This window comes from Oryctolagus cuniculus, chromosome 1, assembly GCF_051225735.1.
Source record: "Oryctolagus cuniculus isolate XC-2025 breed Fujian yellow rabbit chromosome 1, ASM5122573v1, whole genome shotgun sequence".
Taxonomy (NCBI): domain Eukaryota; kingdom Metazoa; phylum Chordata; class Mammalia; order Lagomorpha; family Leporidae; genus Oryctolagus; species Oryctolagus cuniculus.
Window position 1 is genome coordinate 35133959 of NC_142867.1, and position 17966 is coordinate 35151924.

Sequence of the window (17966 nt, forward strand, 5' to 3'; positions counted from 1 at the left end):
AAATCTTTTTTTTTTTTTTCTGGGGAAGAGCTGTGACTTTTACTGGGTCCACAAAAGGTCTGTGATGCAAAAGGCTTATGAATCGTTGCTTTGAGAGTGATCCTGTAAGCTTCAGCAGGCGGCAGCAGCGGGCCCAGCGTGGGCAGAGAGGAGCTAGCTTTACTCCGCTCACTGTCTGAGATGAGCAAAGCTGCCAGCAAGGAACACTTGCTGGGCTTGTTTGGGGGAAGGCAGGAAAGCCAAGTGTGTCCACAGACCTATTAAATGTATTCCTTTACCCCATTCACACAGCCCAAGCTGTCTTTGCAATGTGGAGCTAAGATAGAAGGTGTTTGTTCCCATGAATGGTTTGCTATTGCAGACCAGGATTCATTCATTCAGCTGCAAAGGATAATTGAAGGCAGTGTTTAGGTGCTGGTGCTTAGCAAGGAACAAAACTGTTGAAAATTCTTGCCCTTACAAAGGCTGACATTCTAGTCCTACCCCATCTCTGTATTATATTTATAGATATATCTTGCTGTGTTGGCTTTCTGGATTATGGCGGAGGTGCCCACTTAAGCCTAAATTGGAATTTGAGCATGGCTGATGAATTTCAGTGGACATGCATGGGGAATGAGGGATGTGGCCCTAAGGCAAGAAAAAGCCAAGCAAAATGAGATTGACCCAGGAATACTTGGTCATTAGAAGAGAGCGCTAGCTCTAAGTTCTGTTTAATGTCCATCACTGGTTTTTTCTTATTCTGAGCACTGTGGAGAAAGATGAGGGGGGGAAGGCCATTTAAGTAAAAACAAAAAGGAAGTTCTCCTAAAACTCTGGGCTATGGTCGAGCATAAATGGTACTGCTTTGGAAAATCTAACGTGTAGCAGAAAAGAAGGGAAACCCCTCCCTCTTTGCAGAGCACTCTGCAACTTTGTCCTCTTGAGATCTCCCCATGGCAGGCCGCAGAATAAAGGGGCAGCTGATGAGAGGCCCATTGGGATTGCTAAATCCCTCTTCAGAAATCTTGGAGTCCAAGGGGAAGGCGTGGAGCAGCAGGAGTTTCAGTGGGACAGGATTTGCTCATGAGAACATGAGCCATCCTCCAGGGACTTGCAGACACGCTTGGGTAGGAAAAGTTTTCAGAAGTCTTGACAATTAGGTGTGGACTGGATTCAGGGCAATATATGTCCCATGGTGAAAGTCTATCTGCGTAATGACAGCAATTCTGCATCTACTTCTTCATTTCCCCTTGGCATATCGCTTTGTTCCTTTTATGTAATTGGATCTTGAAAACCATTTGTTCTGAGAAAGCTGAGGGTTGGAGAGCTCTGGATTACACGATACAGAAGAACCTGTAGAACCTGGCATTCATTCCAGTCCTTTTTATCCTCTATATTTTAGACAGGTAGGAAGATAGCATTTAGAGAGCCTCCACCCAGAATTCGTAGAACAGCCAGCTGCCAGAATCATGGAATGTATCAAGTGACTGTCACTTTGCTGAGAATTTCATCGCATGAGTCCTTCCATTCAGTCCTGTAGGCCTGGAATTAATTTTTAGTTTGACTTTTTATTTAAAATAGAAAATAAACAGGGAATCTGATATCTTGAGCAACTATAAACAAAGCCTCTGGAGGAAGGTTTTGACTGCGAGAGCAAAGCCTTGCTGGAAGAGGAGGACGTGGTCGAGGCTGGAAACGCTAGGAATGAGTGAGGAGACCCTGAAAGGTGGCAGGAGAGCGCGAGGGCACGCCACGCCCACTTAGTTCCCAGCCACACAGAGTAATGGTCCGTGTCAGCTTCGCAGGTTATATCCCTCTCTTATTGTCAACTGTAGTGCGATTGAATTAATCATTTGATCTCCAAAGGGAAATAGGAGAAAGTCCTCGGGGGTGAAAGCCCCCCACAGTAGGACTCAAAATTACAGAGGAGAAAATCCAGTGTCATGGAACTTGAAGTTAAAAGGGATCCTAAAAATTTTTGAGTCTTCATTTATTTCAAGGCAAAGTAATCTGAGACTCAAAGAGGCCGAGTGACCTGTTTGTGCTCATACTGTGGATTAATCAGAGGCTGGGGTAGCAAGCTGGATGTGGCTGGCATCTGTGCTCTTCAGCACAGAGAGGGGCTTTCTATGGACGTCTATAAGCTCAGCGTTTCCACAGACTGAAGTTACTTCTCTGCTGTGGACAAGCACCAGGTGACAGGACTGTTCAGAAAAGGAAAAGAAACACAGCAGGGCAACGACAGGGCGTGACAGCAGAGCACGGGAGAGACCGCTGCGTCTACTCCAGGCAGAACAGCATGCAATGAGCAAGGTACCGAGTCCCGCCCCTTCAGTAGGACACTGCAGGAAATATGCAGACAATGATTCTGTTATTTTAATGATATTATTGAGTGCCAATGAAGTGCAAGATGCGAACTGTGCTACATGTTGAGGCCACAGAGATGAGCAATGGAGTACCAGCAGTACAGGCTTGATAAATGCCAAAGAGGCATTTCATAAAATTGAATACCCATTTTGGATTGAAAATGGTACTTTGCTAGCTTACTACAAAGGGAAGAGTACATTGTAAGATTAATAGTTATTATTCTGTGGGAGTAAGCGTGATTTAGAAAGTTTTGTTGGGGCAGGTGCTGTGATGCAGCAGATTGAGCTACCACTAGGGATGTCGGTATCTCTTATCAGAGTTCCTGGATTGAGTCCTGATACTCTGCTTCTAATTCAGCTTCCTGCTTATGCGCCTGGGAGACAACAGATGATGGCTCAAGTACTTGGGTTCCTGCCACCCTTGAGGAACACCTGGATGGAGTTCTTGGCTCTTGGATTGGGCTTCGTCCAGCTCCAGCTATTGTGGGATTTTAAACAGCAGATGAAAGACTGTGTGTGTGTGTGTGTGTGTGTGTGTCCCCCTCTTTCTGTCACTCTGCCTTTCGAATAAATAAATCCTAAAATAATTTGTTATAACTTTTAATGTATTTTCAAATACTTTGTAAATTCTTTACAATGAGGATATATTATTTTCAGAAATTTGACTTGAATATTTGGATTTTTTTAAATCTTGAAAGGAAAAATACATGACTTTTATAATGGATACCACCCCACCTTCTCCTATTGCCTTTACTCTCACATCATTAAATTTTAGATTCAAGAGGTGTTACATTTTCCACAGCAGGATTGCCACTAAAGAATTGGCTTTTCTACACAGATGTGAGCCTTGAATGTTTGGTTTATTTTTGCTTTTAAGTGTGATGCAGTGGAAAGAATTTAAAAGTTTTTAGCTCAATCATTTTCATTTTTTTTCCAGTCAAGGAGGTTTTATTTTAGCTCCATTAAGATTTTTTTTAAAACAAACTATATATATCATATATTGTATCTTGAATTTTAGGGCAAGACCTTTTGGGAAAAAAAGAGTTAGAGGAAAAGCTATAAAAATCACAGATATTAATAAGAGTAGCTAATTCTAAATGTTATGTACCGTGCAATATTTTATGCATATTATATGCATTAACGCATTTGACTTCCACTTTATGCACCATAAATTTTCCTTTTACAGATGAGAAAATTGAGGCACAGAGTGTTTAAGTCAAGTCAGACCTGAGAAGTGAACCCAGGATTCAAATTCAGGCAGTATGGCTCCAGAATCTACTTAGTCATTCTGATTGCCTGTCATAATAGCAAAATGGGCACGGAGCTTGTATCAGTCTGGGTATAATTTAGAATAGAAACCACACCGTGATTTAAATGAGGAAAATTGAATGTAACGGATCATTACACTATGACAAAACATTAACCATTAGACACATATGTGTACACACATCCTTGCACAAATAGGTTTTTTTAAAAACTTTGTTGAAAGGTGGGAGTTTAGCAGCATGGTTAAGACCCCTGCAGCCCATGTTATATGGTGCATTAACATTTGGAGCATTCAACTCTGGGCTCTGGCTCCTGACTCCAGTTTCCTGCTAATGCGCCCTCGGGGAGGCAGTGGTGATGGCTCAAGCAATTGGGTGTTTTTCGCTCATGTGGGAGACTGGATTGAGTTCCTGGCTCCCAGCTTCAGCTCTTGCCCGGCCCCAACCAAGGCTTTGCCACTGCAGGCAACTGGGGAGTGAACCAACAGATGGGAAATCTGTCTGACTCTCTAACTCTACTTTTCAAATCAGTAAACATTTTAAGAACATATAAAATAAAATAAAATTCATGGAAAATGAAATTAAAAGATATTTTTGGTTGCAAGAATTTTTTGAAGTCAGTGCATAGTTTTTTCATAATGTTCATTTTTTATGAACTTTTGAAGACTCCCTGTGTATACACGTGTAATATTGCACTGAATATTGGAGCATGTTTGTTTTGATAAACTGGTGAGTTCTGGAAAAAATAAAGAAAATTTCACTTACGTTAAATCACAGGATTCCATTTGTTAATCACACTCTTTTTATCCTCTAAATTTTGCCCCAGCACTAAGGGATGATTTTACAGAATATGTATATATGTTTATAGAATATATACATATATATATATTTCATATTCTAAGGCTGAGGGAGAGAACCAATTGAAACAGTTTTGGTATGATTTCACCCCACTGGATGAGAGAAATTTTCCTGGTGTGCCTGGCTAGAACTGGTGGTGCCCAGCAACTGGTGGTTTCTGGGCAAGCAGGACAGAACCATCTGGAATGTGTGTGGGGTGCAGCTGGTTGCTGGAGATGCCAGCGTGCAGTGGGGATAGAACTGTTGGTGCTGCAGGAGGGCTGGAGCAGGTGGTATCCCTATCAACAGGTCAGTAGCAGATGCTCCACAGTCCGGCCAGGCCAGGTGAGGGTGTCAGGAAGCCATCCCTTCTGGACACCTGGTTGGAGCCAAGAGCATCACTGGATAGAATCTTTCCCAACCACGGACCCCGTGTAGCAGCCCGAAGGAACAGGGGTTCCCCTTTGGCTTGCTGTGTTCTTCCAGCACCCTCTATAGAGAAAGTTCCATATCATGCTTACCCTCGAGGAGAAATAAAGGATTTATATCCATCACCATACAGCACAGATGGAGCCGAGAGGCAATAGTTAGGAGGAGATCTAAGCAGGTCATTCCGCTTTGTAATCTGACTCATCCTGTTTCCCTAGGACCTTTCACTTGGCGAGTAACCGAGATCTTGTGCTGGCAGTGTCCATGACCAAGGCTAGAAATGAAGCCAGTGGCTATCCAGTGATTGTTCAGGTAATAGACGTGCAGGCATATAAGTTAAGGAATAATCATGGCCCTTTAATCATATATAAATAAGATTGTGGAGAAAAAAAAAAAAAACACTGTCATTAGCTTCTCCCTTGAATAATTACAATAGTCCACCTAGATTTCAAATCAACCTTGTTCATGTAGCTCTTAATTTAGTTTAACCCAACAGATGGTGTTTGTGGGCTTGCTGCATTCAGGCCCTATGCTGGTTTCTGGAATCATATTCAGTGACAAGCACAAGGAGTTATCCCAGCAGCGTTCAGGAACTTACAGTCTAGTGATGGGTACAGTCAGGTGAATGACTGCTAGATGCACCTAAATTCAATCATTTAGAGCATTTGCAAGTCCCCCATACCTGGAAATTAGAAGGAGAGAACCTGGCTAGGGAGGATTTCCTGGACTACACAAGCTCATCAGTATTAGTTTTACTAAGTCACCTCTTTGAAACACACCTTTAATACAAGTTTGCAAATGCTTGTAGTAGCCAAAAATAGAAACTGATAAATGTTTTCCTTGCTAAGAGGACAGAGAGTTTAAGTACATTGCTGGTTCTGCATTTCCTTTCTGTATCCTCCACAGTATTTTACATCTTTTTAAAACAAAATATGAGGCCGGTGCCGAGGCTCAATAGGCTAATCCTCCACCTAGCGGCGCCGGCACACCAGGTTCTAGTCCTGGTCGGGGCGCCGGATTCTTTCCTGGTTGCCCCTCTTCCAGGCCAGCTCTCTGCTGTGGCCCAGGAAGGCAGTGGAGGATGGCCCAAGTGCTTGGGCCCTGCACCCCATGGGAGACCAGGATAAGCACCTGGCTCCTGCCTTCAGATCAGTGCGGTGCACCAGGCGGCCATTGGAGGGTGAACCAACGGCAAAAGGAAGACCTTTCTCTCTGTCTCTCTCACTATCCACTCTGCCTGTCAAAAAAAAAAAAAAAATATATATATATATAGTCTCTTCAAATAACATTTGTTTTATACTACATTTTTAATAGCAATGAGGGAAAATGTTTTGCAAGCCATGCATCCAAAATTGGGATATAGGAATCTGAACAAATACTAGGGCTTAATTAAGTCTTCCATCCTGATGATAAAAGGACTAAACCTTTATTCCAGGAGACGCAGTATATATCACATTACATTCAGTTCTGTCAGGTACCTCTTCTTCGACCACAGTGAGATAAAACTTCATGCTGATGCAAATTTAGTACCTTAATCAGTTTCATAAAATTGTACATATTAGTGTTTTCCCTTAAGGTTCTCATTTTATAAGAAATAAATTTGATCCCAAGGTAATCTGGATTGCCTTTCAAGACTTTTTCTTTCCTGATGTTTCATTTTTATTTGTGGAAGCAATCAGTTTGAGAGAAAATATTAAAGGCCATATAAAACAATAAAAATGAGGCATGTTAGGTTAACGATACCAGGCCCTTTCCACTTCCTTGACAATACACCCTCTGGTTTTTGAGACCTCTGATGGAGGCAGTACTGTCTGACACATTAAATCACTTCTTGAAACTCATTTATTTTCCTCCTTACTATTATCCTGTTGCTTGAGAAAGTAGGTGTTGTTAATTATAAAGTGAGGTGTCATGATGTGTTTAGTTAAAAGTAATCTACTGGTTTTACTTGTTAAATGGAACCTATATCTTTACGTGGGCCAAGTGGGCCAAGTTTAATAAATTAGAATAAGTATACTGTTTCAATTACATATTTAACCAAATGTATTTAAAAAACTGATAAGCCTCCCTGATAATCACTGAAATATAAAATTAATTATCAATAAGGTAATTTTTTGCTTATTAAATCAGTTTTTTGGGAGGTATTGCCCATTTTGACAAGAATATTAGGAAAATGGGTCATTTCATACACTACTGATGAAAGTGTGGAGTAAAATCATCTCACTAGAAAGCATTTTGATGTGATACATCATAATCTTTAACAATTATCATATCTGCTCAGCAACTCTACCTCTAGAAATCTGTCTTGATGTGTAATCATGGGTTTATACAAAGATTAATTTTACTGTTATTCATTGCTAATTTTTTTTAAAGAATTACAGAGAGAGAGGAAGAGACAGAGAGCGAGCTGTTAAACCTACTGATTCACTCCTCAGGTCGCCACAATATCCAGAGCTGAACCAGGCAAAAGCCAGGAGCTTCAGCTGGGTTTCCCACATGGATGGCAGGGGCCCAAGCGCATGGACTGTCTTCTGTAGCTTTTCACAGGCCATTAGGGAGTTGAATTGGGAGTGGAGCAGCCAGTTCACAAACCAGCACTCATGAGATGCTGGCGGTGCAGGTGGTGGGTTACCCACTATCCCACAATGCCAGCCTTCTATTGGCTTATTGTAGGGCTATTCTGAGAAGCTGCCCACATGTTTAACTATTGTAGTTAGTAAACTATAATGTTAAAATGATATTTTATATATATATATATTTAAAAGATGTTAGGGAAAGCTTCATGAAAATTAAGTAAAAAAATGCAATTACTGAATTGTACATATTTTGTAATTCTATTTTTATAAATTGAAGAATGCATATTTAAGGACCTGCATTGTGGCAGAGCAAGTTAAGCTCCCACCTGCGATGGGTACTGGTTTGAGTCCCAGCTGCTCCACTTCTAATCCAGCTCCCTGCTAAAGCACCTCAGAAAGCAGTGGAGAATGGCCCAAGTACTTGGGTCCCTGCATCCACATGGGAGATCCTGATGAAGCTACTGGCTCCTGGATTCATCCTGGCCCAGCCCTGGCTGTTGCAGCCATTTGAGGAATGAACCAGCGGGTGGAAGATCTCTCTCTTTCTGTCTCTTTTTCTCTTTTTGTCTCTTTCTCTCAACTAAATAAATAAATATTTTAAAAAGAATAGGTATTTATAAATATAAAAATATTTTATATACAATCACTAAAATATTAACAGTAGCTGTGATATAAACAGTAGCTGTATAATAGGATTATGTACTTATCTACACCTTTGGATTTATGCAATGAAAAATATGACTGCTCTAAACTTGCCTTTCTATTTGACTTTACATTTTGTCTCTTTATTCAGAAATATAAGGAATACAACAATGGAACTGCCAATCAAAAGTGGCATTACATGGAAAATATGAAAGCGTTTATGGCCTTTCATAGCAGTGCCCTGGACAAGGAAATCACATCAGCAAATTACGCTGGCATCTGTACATCTTGTGTTAGTAAAGAAAACATTGATCAACCAGTAAGTGATTCCTTCTTCTCAAAGAAGAAGGGGAAATGGGGTACAATAGAGTAATTTAATAAAGCAAAAACCTTTTCTCACCTAGAAAAACCTTAAACCTTATGTTTGTACAAATGGAACACAAATTTTTGAATTAAATCACTTAGACTGTTGGTTCTGGTTAGGAAAGAATAAAAGAAATTGTAAGGAATAAAATTAATTAGATATTCTATATAATAGTATTTCAACGTTTCATTATGGAAGTTTTCCTACATATTCCAAAGTAAAGAAACTAGCACAATGAATCTTCATTTAACCATCATTTGAATTCACCTATTATCAAGGTTTTATCATATCTGCCAACACAAGACATGATATCATTTCACCTCTAAATTAACAAGTACTTTTAAAAGTTTTGAGCATTTTCTGAAATAATAATCATGCCATTATCAAACCAACAAAATTAACAATGATCTTTGACTATCTATAATACTGTTCTTTTTTTCTTTTTGCTAATACTGATGTCACAATATTTTTCAGAAAAGATTTATTTATTTACTTATTTGAAAGGCAGAGCATCAGAGAAAGAGAGAGAGAGAGAGAGAGAGAGTGAAAGGTGCAAAGAGAAAGAGAGGGAGAGAGAATCTCCCAGCCGCAAGTTCACTCCCCAAATTGTTGCAACAGCCAGGTCTGGACCAGGCCAAAGCCAAGAGCCAGGAAGTCCATCAAGGTCTCCCACATGGGTGGCAGGGGCTCATGTACTTGGGCCATCTTCTGACACCTTCCCAGGTGCATCAGCAGGAAGCTGGATTGAAAGCAGTGTAGCCAGTACTCGGACCAGCACTCATTTGAAATGCTGGTGTTGCATGTGGTGGATTAACCCACAGTGCTATAATGCCATCTGAAAACCTTAATAAAATTTCCCTGGCTTTCCTAGAAACCATCTTTGCAATTTGTTAGCTTGGGTCAAGATCCAAACAAGGTCCTCATGAACATTTGGTGGCATAGAATAATTTGTTGTATATACTATTCATCATTTCTATCTGTGTGCTTCTTTGTGGCATCCTTCAACTTATTTCTCTAGCCACCATAATTCCTGCAAGTGGAATTGAGCACTGGAATTGTGATTAGATTTATTCCTAACAATTTTTGGGCCAGAATTTTCACAGATTTTTTTTCCTGTATGTTTCATAGGGAACATCTAGGTTTTCCATTTATGATTATAATTGTTATCAGTGAGTTCAGATAATGACAATCTGATCCTATATTTAAAAATTCTCCAGTGATTTTTTTTAAGATTTATTCATTCAGCTGAAAAGCAGAGCTAGAGAGACAGAGAGAGAGAAAGAGAGAGAAGAGAGAGAGAGATCTTCTCTCTGCCGTTTCACTCCTCAAATGGCTGCAACGGCCAGAGCTGGTCTGATCTGAAGCCAGGAAACAGGAGCTTCTTCTGGGTCTCCTACATGGGTGCAGGAGCCCAAGTAGTTGGGCCATCTTCTTCTGCTTCCCTAGGTGCATTAGCAGGGAGCTGTATCAGAAGTGGAGCAGCTGGACTTGAATTGGCACTCACATGTGATGCTGGGGCCACAGGTGGCTTTACTCGCTATGCCATGGCACTGACCCCTCTCCAATGATTTTTCATCTAATGTTACACTTTTGTTGCAAAAGGACCAATTCTGCCTAATTCTGTAGTTTTCCATACATTTATTTATCAGCTGAACATTTAATACAAGGAAGAACTTCATCAAGTAGGTATTTGACTACTCAAAAACATGATCTGTAAGAAAAGGTAGGATAAATGCATTATTCTTTCTATCCATCTCACTTACCTATTGCAGTGTAACACAGTACCTGAACACTTAGTGGCTTAGCCCAACAAATATGTTTTGCTTTGTGGGCTAGAAATTTGGGCCAGGCTCAGCTGAGAAAGTTCTGCTGGTCTTGCCCAGGATCACTAACTAATGTGCCTGCAGTCATCCCTGGTTCTTCAGTAGTCTGGTGGTCCTACAGGGACTGAATTGACAAAGACGGCCCTCTAGGGGCTGCCATTGTGGCAGAGCCACTGCTTGCAACACTGGCATCCCATATTGGAGTGCCAGTTTGAGTTCTGGTTGCTCCATTTTTGACCCAGGTCCCTGTTACCGTGCCTGCACATTAACTTTAAGTTGCCAAAGTGCTTGGGTACTTGAGCCCCTGCCTCTCATATGGGAGTCCCAGGATGGAGTTTCTGGCTCCTGGCTTCAGCCTGGTTGTTCTGGCCATTTGGAGAGTGAACTAGTAGATGGAAGATCTCTTTATTTCTCTTTCTCTTCCTGTATCTATAACTCTGACTTTCAAGTAAATAAATCTTAAAAAAAAAAATGGCCTCCCTCATATGCCTGGTGGTTGGTATACTGTCAGCTGGGGCATTGGTTCTCCAACCGCATGGATTCTCAGGCAGGCTAACTCAAGCTTGTTCATGTTGTGGTCTCAGAGTCCAAACTGTAGCCCAAAGTGGAGAAGCTCCAATGTCCAAGCACTTCATAGCCTTGCCAGATGCAAGGAAAGGAGACAAAGAGAAATAAACTCTCATTTCTTGATTGGAAGAACAGCAACATCATGTTTCACAAGGATATGCAAATCAGGTTGGGACAGTTTTCTTGTGGCCATCTTTGCAAATAACGTGCCACACTGTCAAATGGCCATTTTTTTTTTTTGAGACCTTCCTACACCAGTTTTATTTAAAACACATATGAGTCTTTCTGTAATGGCAAATAGTTCAAATAATGTGAAACATGAATCATTGACTAATACGAGGGGTTTAAATATGAAATAAATTTTTTTAAAAAAAGAAAGAGGTTATATTCAAAACAAGGACCTGGAATCTCTTAGCTGATTCCAAAGATGACATGATAGAAAATCTGTGGTGAAACCGGAACATCCCAGCCCTGTTTGAGAGAAAGGCTGTCACACAACAGTCGGCTGAAGGTGGATTGGGAGAGGTATGTCTATATATAAATTCCAAGTCGGTTTTGCTTGTGCATGATCATCCAGCTCTTTCCAGCCCTGTGGCTTTTTTCCTTTTCCACACTCCCAAGAAGGCTATAGGAAGTTCAACTCTCGATGAGCCGCTTATAACAGCAGTCCCTTAGGAGCCAACACGACAGGTGGGTCAGATTGCCCTCTGAGAAACAAAACTGGACGCCTACAGCAAAAGAGCAAAATGGACAAGTCCTTTTCCTCCTCCTTCCGATTACATACAGTATGTCTCCTTTCCAGACTAGTATCCCTGTCACATGTGGTTCCTTCACAAGTCTACACCTTGAGGTGAGATGAAGGAGACTAACAGCAAGAAAAGAAAATTCAATCCAGAAATGAAAGAAACTGGAAGGTATCCAGTACACTTCAAGTGTCTCAATGTCCCTGCTGCAGCACAGCGCACCGAAATGGCCAATATTCAGAGTTATAAGCTGGTGCTCGTTTACTTCCAACAGTCTCCTATGAACTGTAGTTTCATTTTTATTTGTTTGGAATTTTGTTGATTTGTTTTTACTTGTGGTGTTGGCACCATTGTGAACTCTTGGGTTGTCACACATTCAAACATATTCAAAGCATTTCTGATAACATTCTTTTTGTTGCTCTCAAATGGTCACTCTTTGGAGTCTCCTTCATGTTGGAACCTGTGTCTTTTCCACATGATTCCTTTGCTCTTGGATGACTTCTTTTCTTTCTGGGCACATGATGGTATCCCTTGCTTATCTTAAATATTCTTTCTCTAAATCTAGAACTGCCCATTCCTTCATGAAAACATGATTATAGATACAGATTATACTCACTGGTATTGCCTTGTCACTAAAGAGTTTGGGAATACTTTTTTGAAAAAAATATAATTATTAAGGAGCAAAAAATAATACAGTTATGTTATTTCAAATTTAGCATTTGGGAATGATAAAAGGGCTTTATTTATGTTGCAAAATGTTTTGCAGAAATGCTGTCATAATCCAGATGTACTTAAATGAGTATCTTTTTTTCCCAATCTAGGGATACTATTACCTCTCACCTGGTGGAAAGAGAATAATACTCTGCTTGGCTTGTGGAGGATCCATGAGAACAGAGAAGGAATTGAAACAGGTGCTTCCAGGGTTTCCATTCCTCTGTGCTTCAGGCTCCAAAACCTCGCGAGGGCCTTTCAAGGTCACCAACGTGGCCATGGTGTGTAATTTGAGCTCCGCTAATGCACATGTGGCAACAGTTTAGAAACTTTGATGTATTCATTATCTGCCTTGCACTCAAGTTCATCTCCACTCATCCAATTCATCTTCCTCAAATGCACCTTTACCATTCTACCTGAATTGATTTCCTTTTTCCCACTGTAATTTAAAATACATTGTCTATTAATAGTTCAGTATATCCTTTGAAGTTAATTGGGCATGTCTGCGACTTTAATCATCTACTGACGCCTTTTACTGTTCTCTGTGTTGCTTTCAGGTGAGAAAGTAATGCAAATCTTTACTTTGTTGAGCAGCTTTCTTGCCCATATCCACAGGGTAAACTCCTTTCTACTAGTATGGAACAATCCAGGGAGAATTTGACATGTTGTTGTTAAGGACTGTTCAGGTTGGATGTCTGAATTTGCATATCCACGACTAATGCTATTGAGAGTTCTTGGAGGAATAAAATCTCTGTCACTTTTCTATGACTTTAATTTACAAGGGCACCATTTTAGAAATGCTTCCTTTGAAGTTTAAAAGTGAAAAGAGCTGAGTAAACTTATCCATTTGAATAACAAAGAAAGATTCCTAAAAGATAGGCAGTGTGCTATCCTGGTGTGCTCTTTAGGGTTTGTCTACCTGCCTCCTAGACCCTCTTTCTCACCCCTGACCCTGATGTGCATGGTTGGGCGTGGGGCTGGGGAGTGGGGCAGTAACATTGCAATAAGCATCAAGTGATAACACAAACTGTGAAGGAGAAAGGAACCAGTCCTCTGGGGAGCCTGGAGGCACTCAGCTATGCTTGAGATAGAGCTAGAGTTAAGGAGTGCATGGGGGAGATGATTAGAAAAAAATCAGTGCAACAACCTCTTAGAACTTTTCCTACAAGACAACACCCCTGGTAGGGGTGAAAAAGCAAAGGTTTTCCACCTTCATCACCATGTGGTTAAGGAGTGTGGGCTTATTCACTTCCTCATTCTTCAGCATCTTCCTCCATAGATTGCATCATCCTAAAGCTAAAAACTAAGGAAATATCGGTAGTGATCATGTCTCTTTACTTCAACCCCAGGCTCACTTTGGTCCTGGCATCTTTGTCACAAGGGAAAGCAAACAAACAAAAGATCAGAAGCATATGCCAGTTTCCCCAAACTCACCTCGTAACTCAGAGACAGGGCTGAAAAGGGAACTGAAGAGTCCTGACCCAAATGTCCTTCCCATTCCAACATCCAGTATCTATAGTAAGGAAGTGAGCATTGCAAAATTTAGATCACACACACACACACACACACACTCATGAAATTAAGAGATTGAGGTATACCAAAATATAAAAACTAAAAGAAGAAAGTAAATGGACTTTTTTAAAAAATCAGGTTGATTTATCATCCTCCGAGGCTGAGAAAACCCTAAGTTGTTATGAAGAACGTCTGCTATCTTTCCGGATGAAGGCTGGCATGCAAGCTGTATCTCACAGTGGTGTAGCGGCTAAGCACCAGAAGGAAGTGAAAATAATTGCATACAAAAATGGGGATGGATATCGTAATGGGAAGTTAATTGTGGCTGGAACGTTCCCCATGGTAAGTGACTATCACTTAAAGGCTGCTTGCATCCTCAGAGGTAATGATAATGACAATTCTTTCTACAAGAAAAAGCAGGGGGACTGAGTGACAAAAGTCCCTGGCCAGATTCTCCAGTTTAAGCTGATAAAATCAAGATCTACATCTTGATATCCTTTTTCATTGTATTTCTTTGGCTACAAAGATTCAGAAAAATGAGAAACCGGAAGATGGGTTTCAGATTGACTCCAGAGTAAAGACATAAAGCAAAGGGGTAGAACAGAGATTCCGTATTTTCTTCATCTTTATGACAAAATGCCTTTTCTCCACCCTGCTTCCCGTGCCGGTTTCAAGTTACATGTCATCTGAGTAGTCTGCGAGATGCCACCTCATTTACCAGTAGTGCATCGGAGCACTTATTTGTTGATAGGGTGTTTCATTTTGCTTTCAAATTAGAGAAGCAGGGGTTGTCTTCGGTAAGACTATGTGGTCTTTATCTTGGAGACTGCTCCCATAGCCTAAGGGAGGGAGAAAGAGCCAGAAGTCCAAACCCAACCTTGTCCTTCCATTGCTTGGGATTGCCTTGTCTATGCCTTACGGCCGATACCTTTAACAACATAGTTTATTATGATGTTAACTATGATACAAAACTACCCTGTAGGTTTCCTTGCAAACACACGCACACATACACATATCTGTTCTCACACTTCTTTGGTTAAAAATAAAAGGATTGTTTAAAATTATGATATTGTTGTTCAATGGGCTAAGCAAAGTACAGAAGTTAGTGACTAAGATTCACCCAGGCACCCATAGCTGCTTTTATGGTCTTGGACAAAAATAATAACCTCTCAGCCTATTTTCTCATCTGCAAAAGGAGATCATTGAATGTGGCAATTCTTGGCTCTATGCTTAGCAATCACTTATTTTAAAGTGGTTTATCAATATGAAGTCTTACAACAATTTTATGCCTTATAAAGCAACAATATTGAAAGCAGGTTTCTAGGTTAAACATTTCTTAGAAAATGCTGTCATGCTAAAGTATGTCAGCTACTGTCTTTTGAAGCTAGAAATTTTCTCAGCCAGATTGGACTAATGTAAGATTAGGAAGGATATCTATTATAAAAATTATCTATAATCAAAGATCAAAATCAGTAGTTATTCTGCTTTCTATTTTCTCAAATTAAAAAATTTACCCAGATTCCTAAAATGGCATGCTTCTCATGATTATTTCTCCCTCGATCACTATTTCCCATCAGTTTCTTACAGTCTTTATGTTCTAGCTTCTTACAGAGTGCACAGAAAAACTTGGGCTTGCCAGAGCAGCCACCAAAGTTTATACCAAGGATGGAACCCCAGTCTGTACTTTGTGTGATTTGGTTTCATGGGCTCTAGAAGAATCTTTCATTCAGAGAGACTCCAAGGAACAGGAGAAAGTTGCAGCTCCTATTGGACCAGAAGAGACAACTCTCCAAAGTATGGGAAGTTGACTGCATTCTGCAAAAGTGAATTGGTTCTATTTATATCTGATCACAAAAAAAAAAAAAAAATGCCATGTGAAATTTTGTTTATTGCTTACTTATTTTCATCTCTTTGAAAGGCAGGGATAGAGAGAGGGAGCATGAATAAGGGTGAGTGAGTGAAAGAGAGAGTTGGATTAGTTGAACATTTCATCTACTGGTTCACTCCCCAGATGCTCACAACAGCCAGGGCTGGCCCAGTCCAAAGCCAGGAGCCCACAACTCTATCCAGGTCTCTCATCTGAATGACAGGGGCCCAAACACCTGATCCATCATCTGCTGCTTCCCAGGATGCGCCGCCAGTAAGCTGGATTGGAAGCCGAGCAGCTGGGACACCAACTAGCACTCAGATATGGAATGAGGGCATTCCAGGTGGTGGCTTGACCTGCCACCCCACAGCACTCGCTCTGATGTGACCCTTTTATTCAATCACTTCTTCCAGAATTTTGAAATCACAGGGAACTACTTTTGTAAGTGATTTCAAAAGTTTCACTAGGGAGTTTTTACCTTTAGGAACAATAGGAAATAATTAGAAGCAATATAAATTTTTATTTCAGTACTGCAAAAATAAATTACATAGAATTAATAAACTATGTTTGTATAAATAGCTAATTTATGAGACAGGAGCAGATTTTACTCTTAAACTCAGCCAAAATGAACCAGAGACCACTTAAGAAGTGGGGCTAGGACATTGTCGATCTATTAGAAGAAATATCCTCTCCACACCTCTCCTGTCTTCCAACTCCCCTTCTCTATCCTGCCCATCTCCACCACTGCCGCAAGCTCCAGTCAATGTCCCTGTAGGGCAGCTTTTTATTTTATTTTATTTTATTTTATTTATTTATTTATTTTTTTTTTGACAGGCAGAGTGGACAGTGAGAGAGAGAGACAGAGAGAAAGGTCTTCCTTTTGCTGTTGGTTCACCCTCCAATGGCCGGCGCGGCCGGCGCGCTGCAGCCGGTGCACCGCGCTGATCCAATGGCAGGAGCCAGGAGCCAGGTGCTTCTCCTGGTCTCCCATGGGGTGCAGGGCCCAAGCACTTGGGCCATCCTCCACTGCACTCCCTGGCCACAGCAAAGAGCTGGCCTGGAAGAGGGGCAACCAGGACAGAATCCAGCGCCCCGACCGGGACTAGAACCTGGTGTGCCGGCGCCGCAAGGCGGAGGATTAGCCTAGTGAGCCGTGGCGCTGGCTGTAGGGCAGCTTTTAGCACAGAAGATTTTAATTTTAACTATCTCTTTGCATCTTTGTGTGTCTCATTAGATTATGTACAACTTGAGGGCAGGGACTGTATCCCAAATAACTGCTAAGTTAAACAGAGTACTGCTAGTAGTGATTTAGTACAGTTTTCTCAGTGTGAATTTTTCTACTATTGTTGTCTTGAGAAGAATGAGTTTGAGATTAGGAACTTGGATTTTGGAGCCAAAAAACCCAGAGTTCCAAACCAAGTTCTGTCACTTGTTACCTGAATGACCTTAGGCAAGCTGCTTAACTATGCAGTACCTCAGTTTTCTCATTTGCAAAATGAGGACATGAATAGTAATTTACTTCAAGGAAGTTTTATGAGGATTATGTGAATATAATGCATAAATATTCATATATACATTTGTATATTGAACATATATTTAATGCCTACATTAAATATATTTGGTTCTCATCAATATGAATATATTCATAAGAATACACACATATAAATATATGCTCTCATATATAAGTTCTTCATAAGAAAAAATGTATATCTAAGATACACATATAAAATGTATCTATCTGTTACTTAGAACAGAGCCTGGTTGATGTTTACCGAACATTCACTAGATCTTGTTATAACTGTGTGTAGGCTATTATTTGTTGCTACCTGAGGAGTTTTAAAGAATAAAGCACAGATTTCTGTCTTGAATCTATAACATTATAATTTCAAAGTCTTATTTTAAACCTGGTTGGAAGCAGAGCTATTTATACAGGACCGCTGAAAGGACACAGCCATCCCTTCTGCTCCAGATTCCAAAGGCCACCCTTGAATCGGGCAGGGCTGTTAGTGAGTTGCCCTTTTACCGAGTTATGGCTTGGGATTGTGCCATCAGTTCGCACTGAGGAACTTTAAAGGAATAGCTGCTGGTGAGAGTTCAGCAGAGAGTTCTCTATGCAGGCAGTGGGTGAGAGCCAGGCTCTGGAGGCAGATGATGTGGATCCCAGTCCTGATCCTGCACCACGCGGCTGAGGAAGGAAAGCTCATCTGTACAAGGTGGATGAAAAGAATGGCAACAGGACCCAGCTCAGAGAACTGTTTCCAGAATAACACCAGACAGTGTTGTGT

General features: G+C 40.8%; 1 protein-coding gene across 9 annotated transcripts in view; it reads left to right on the plus strand.

Moving 5' to 3' along the window:
* DCDC1 (doublecortin domain containing 1) overlaps positions 1–17966 on the plus strand; it is a 553166-nt gene that overhangs the window by 495781 nt on the left and 39419 nt on the right. For all 9 annotated transcript variants that reach the window (XM_089309905.1, XM_089309913.1, XM_089309931.1 and 6 more), the window contains 5 exons: positions 5095–5188; positions 8246–8413; positions 12413–12583; positions 13953–14156; positions 15416–15608. In XM_089309905.1, the coding sequence (XP_089166031.1) occupies positions 5095–5188; positions 8246–8413; positions 12413–12583; positions 13953–14156; positions 15416–15608 (830 nt within the window). The remainder of the gene's footprint in view (positions 1–5094; positions 5189–8245; positions 8414–12412; positions 12584–13952; positions 14157–15415; positions 15609–17966) is intronic.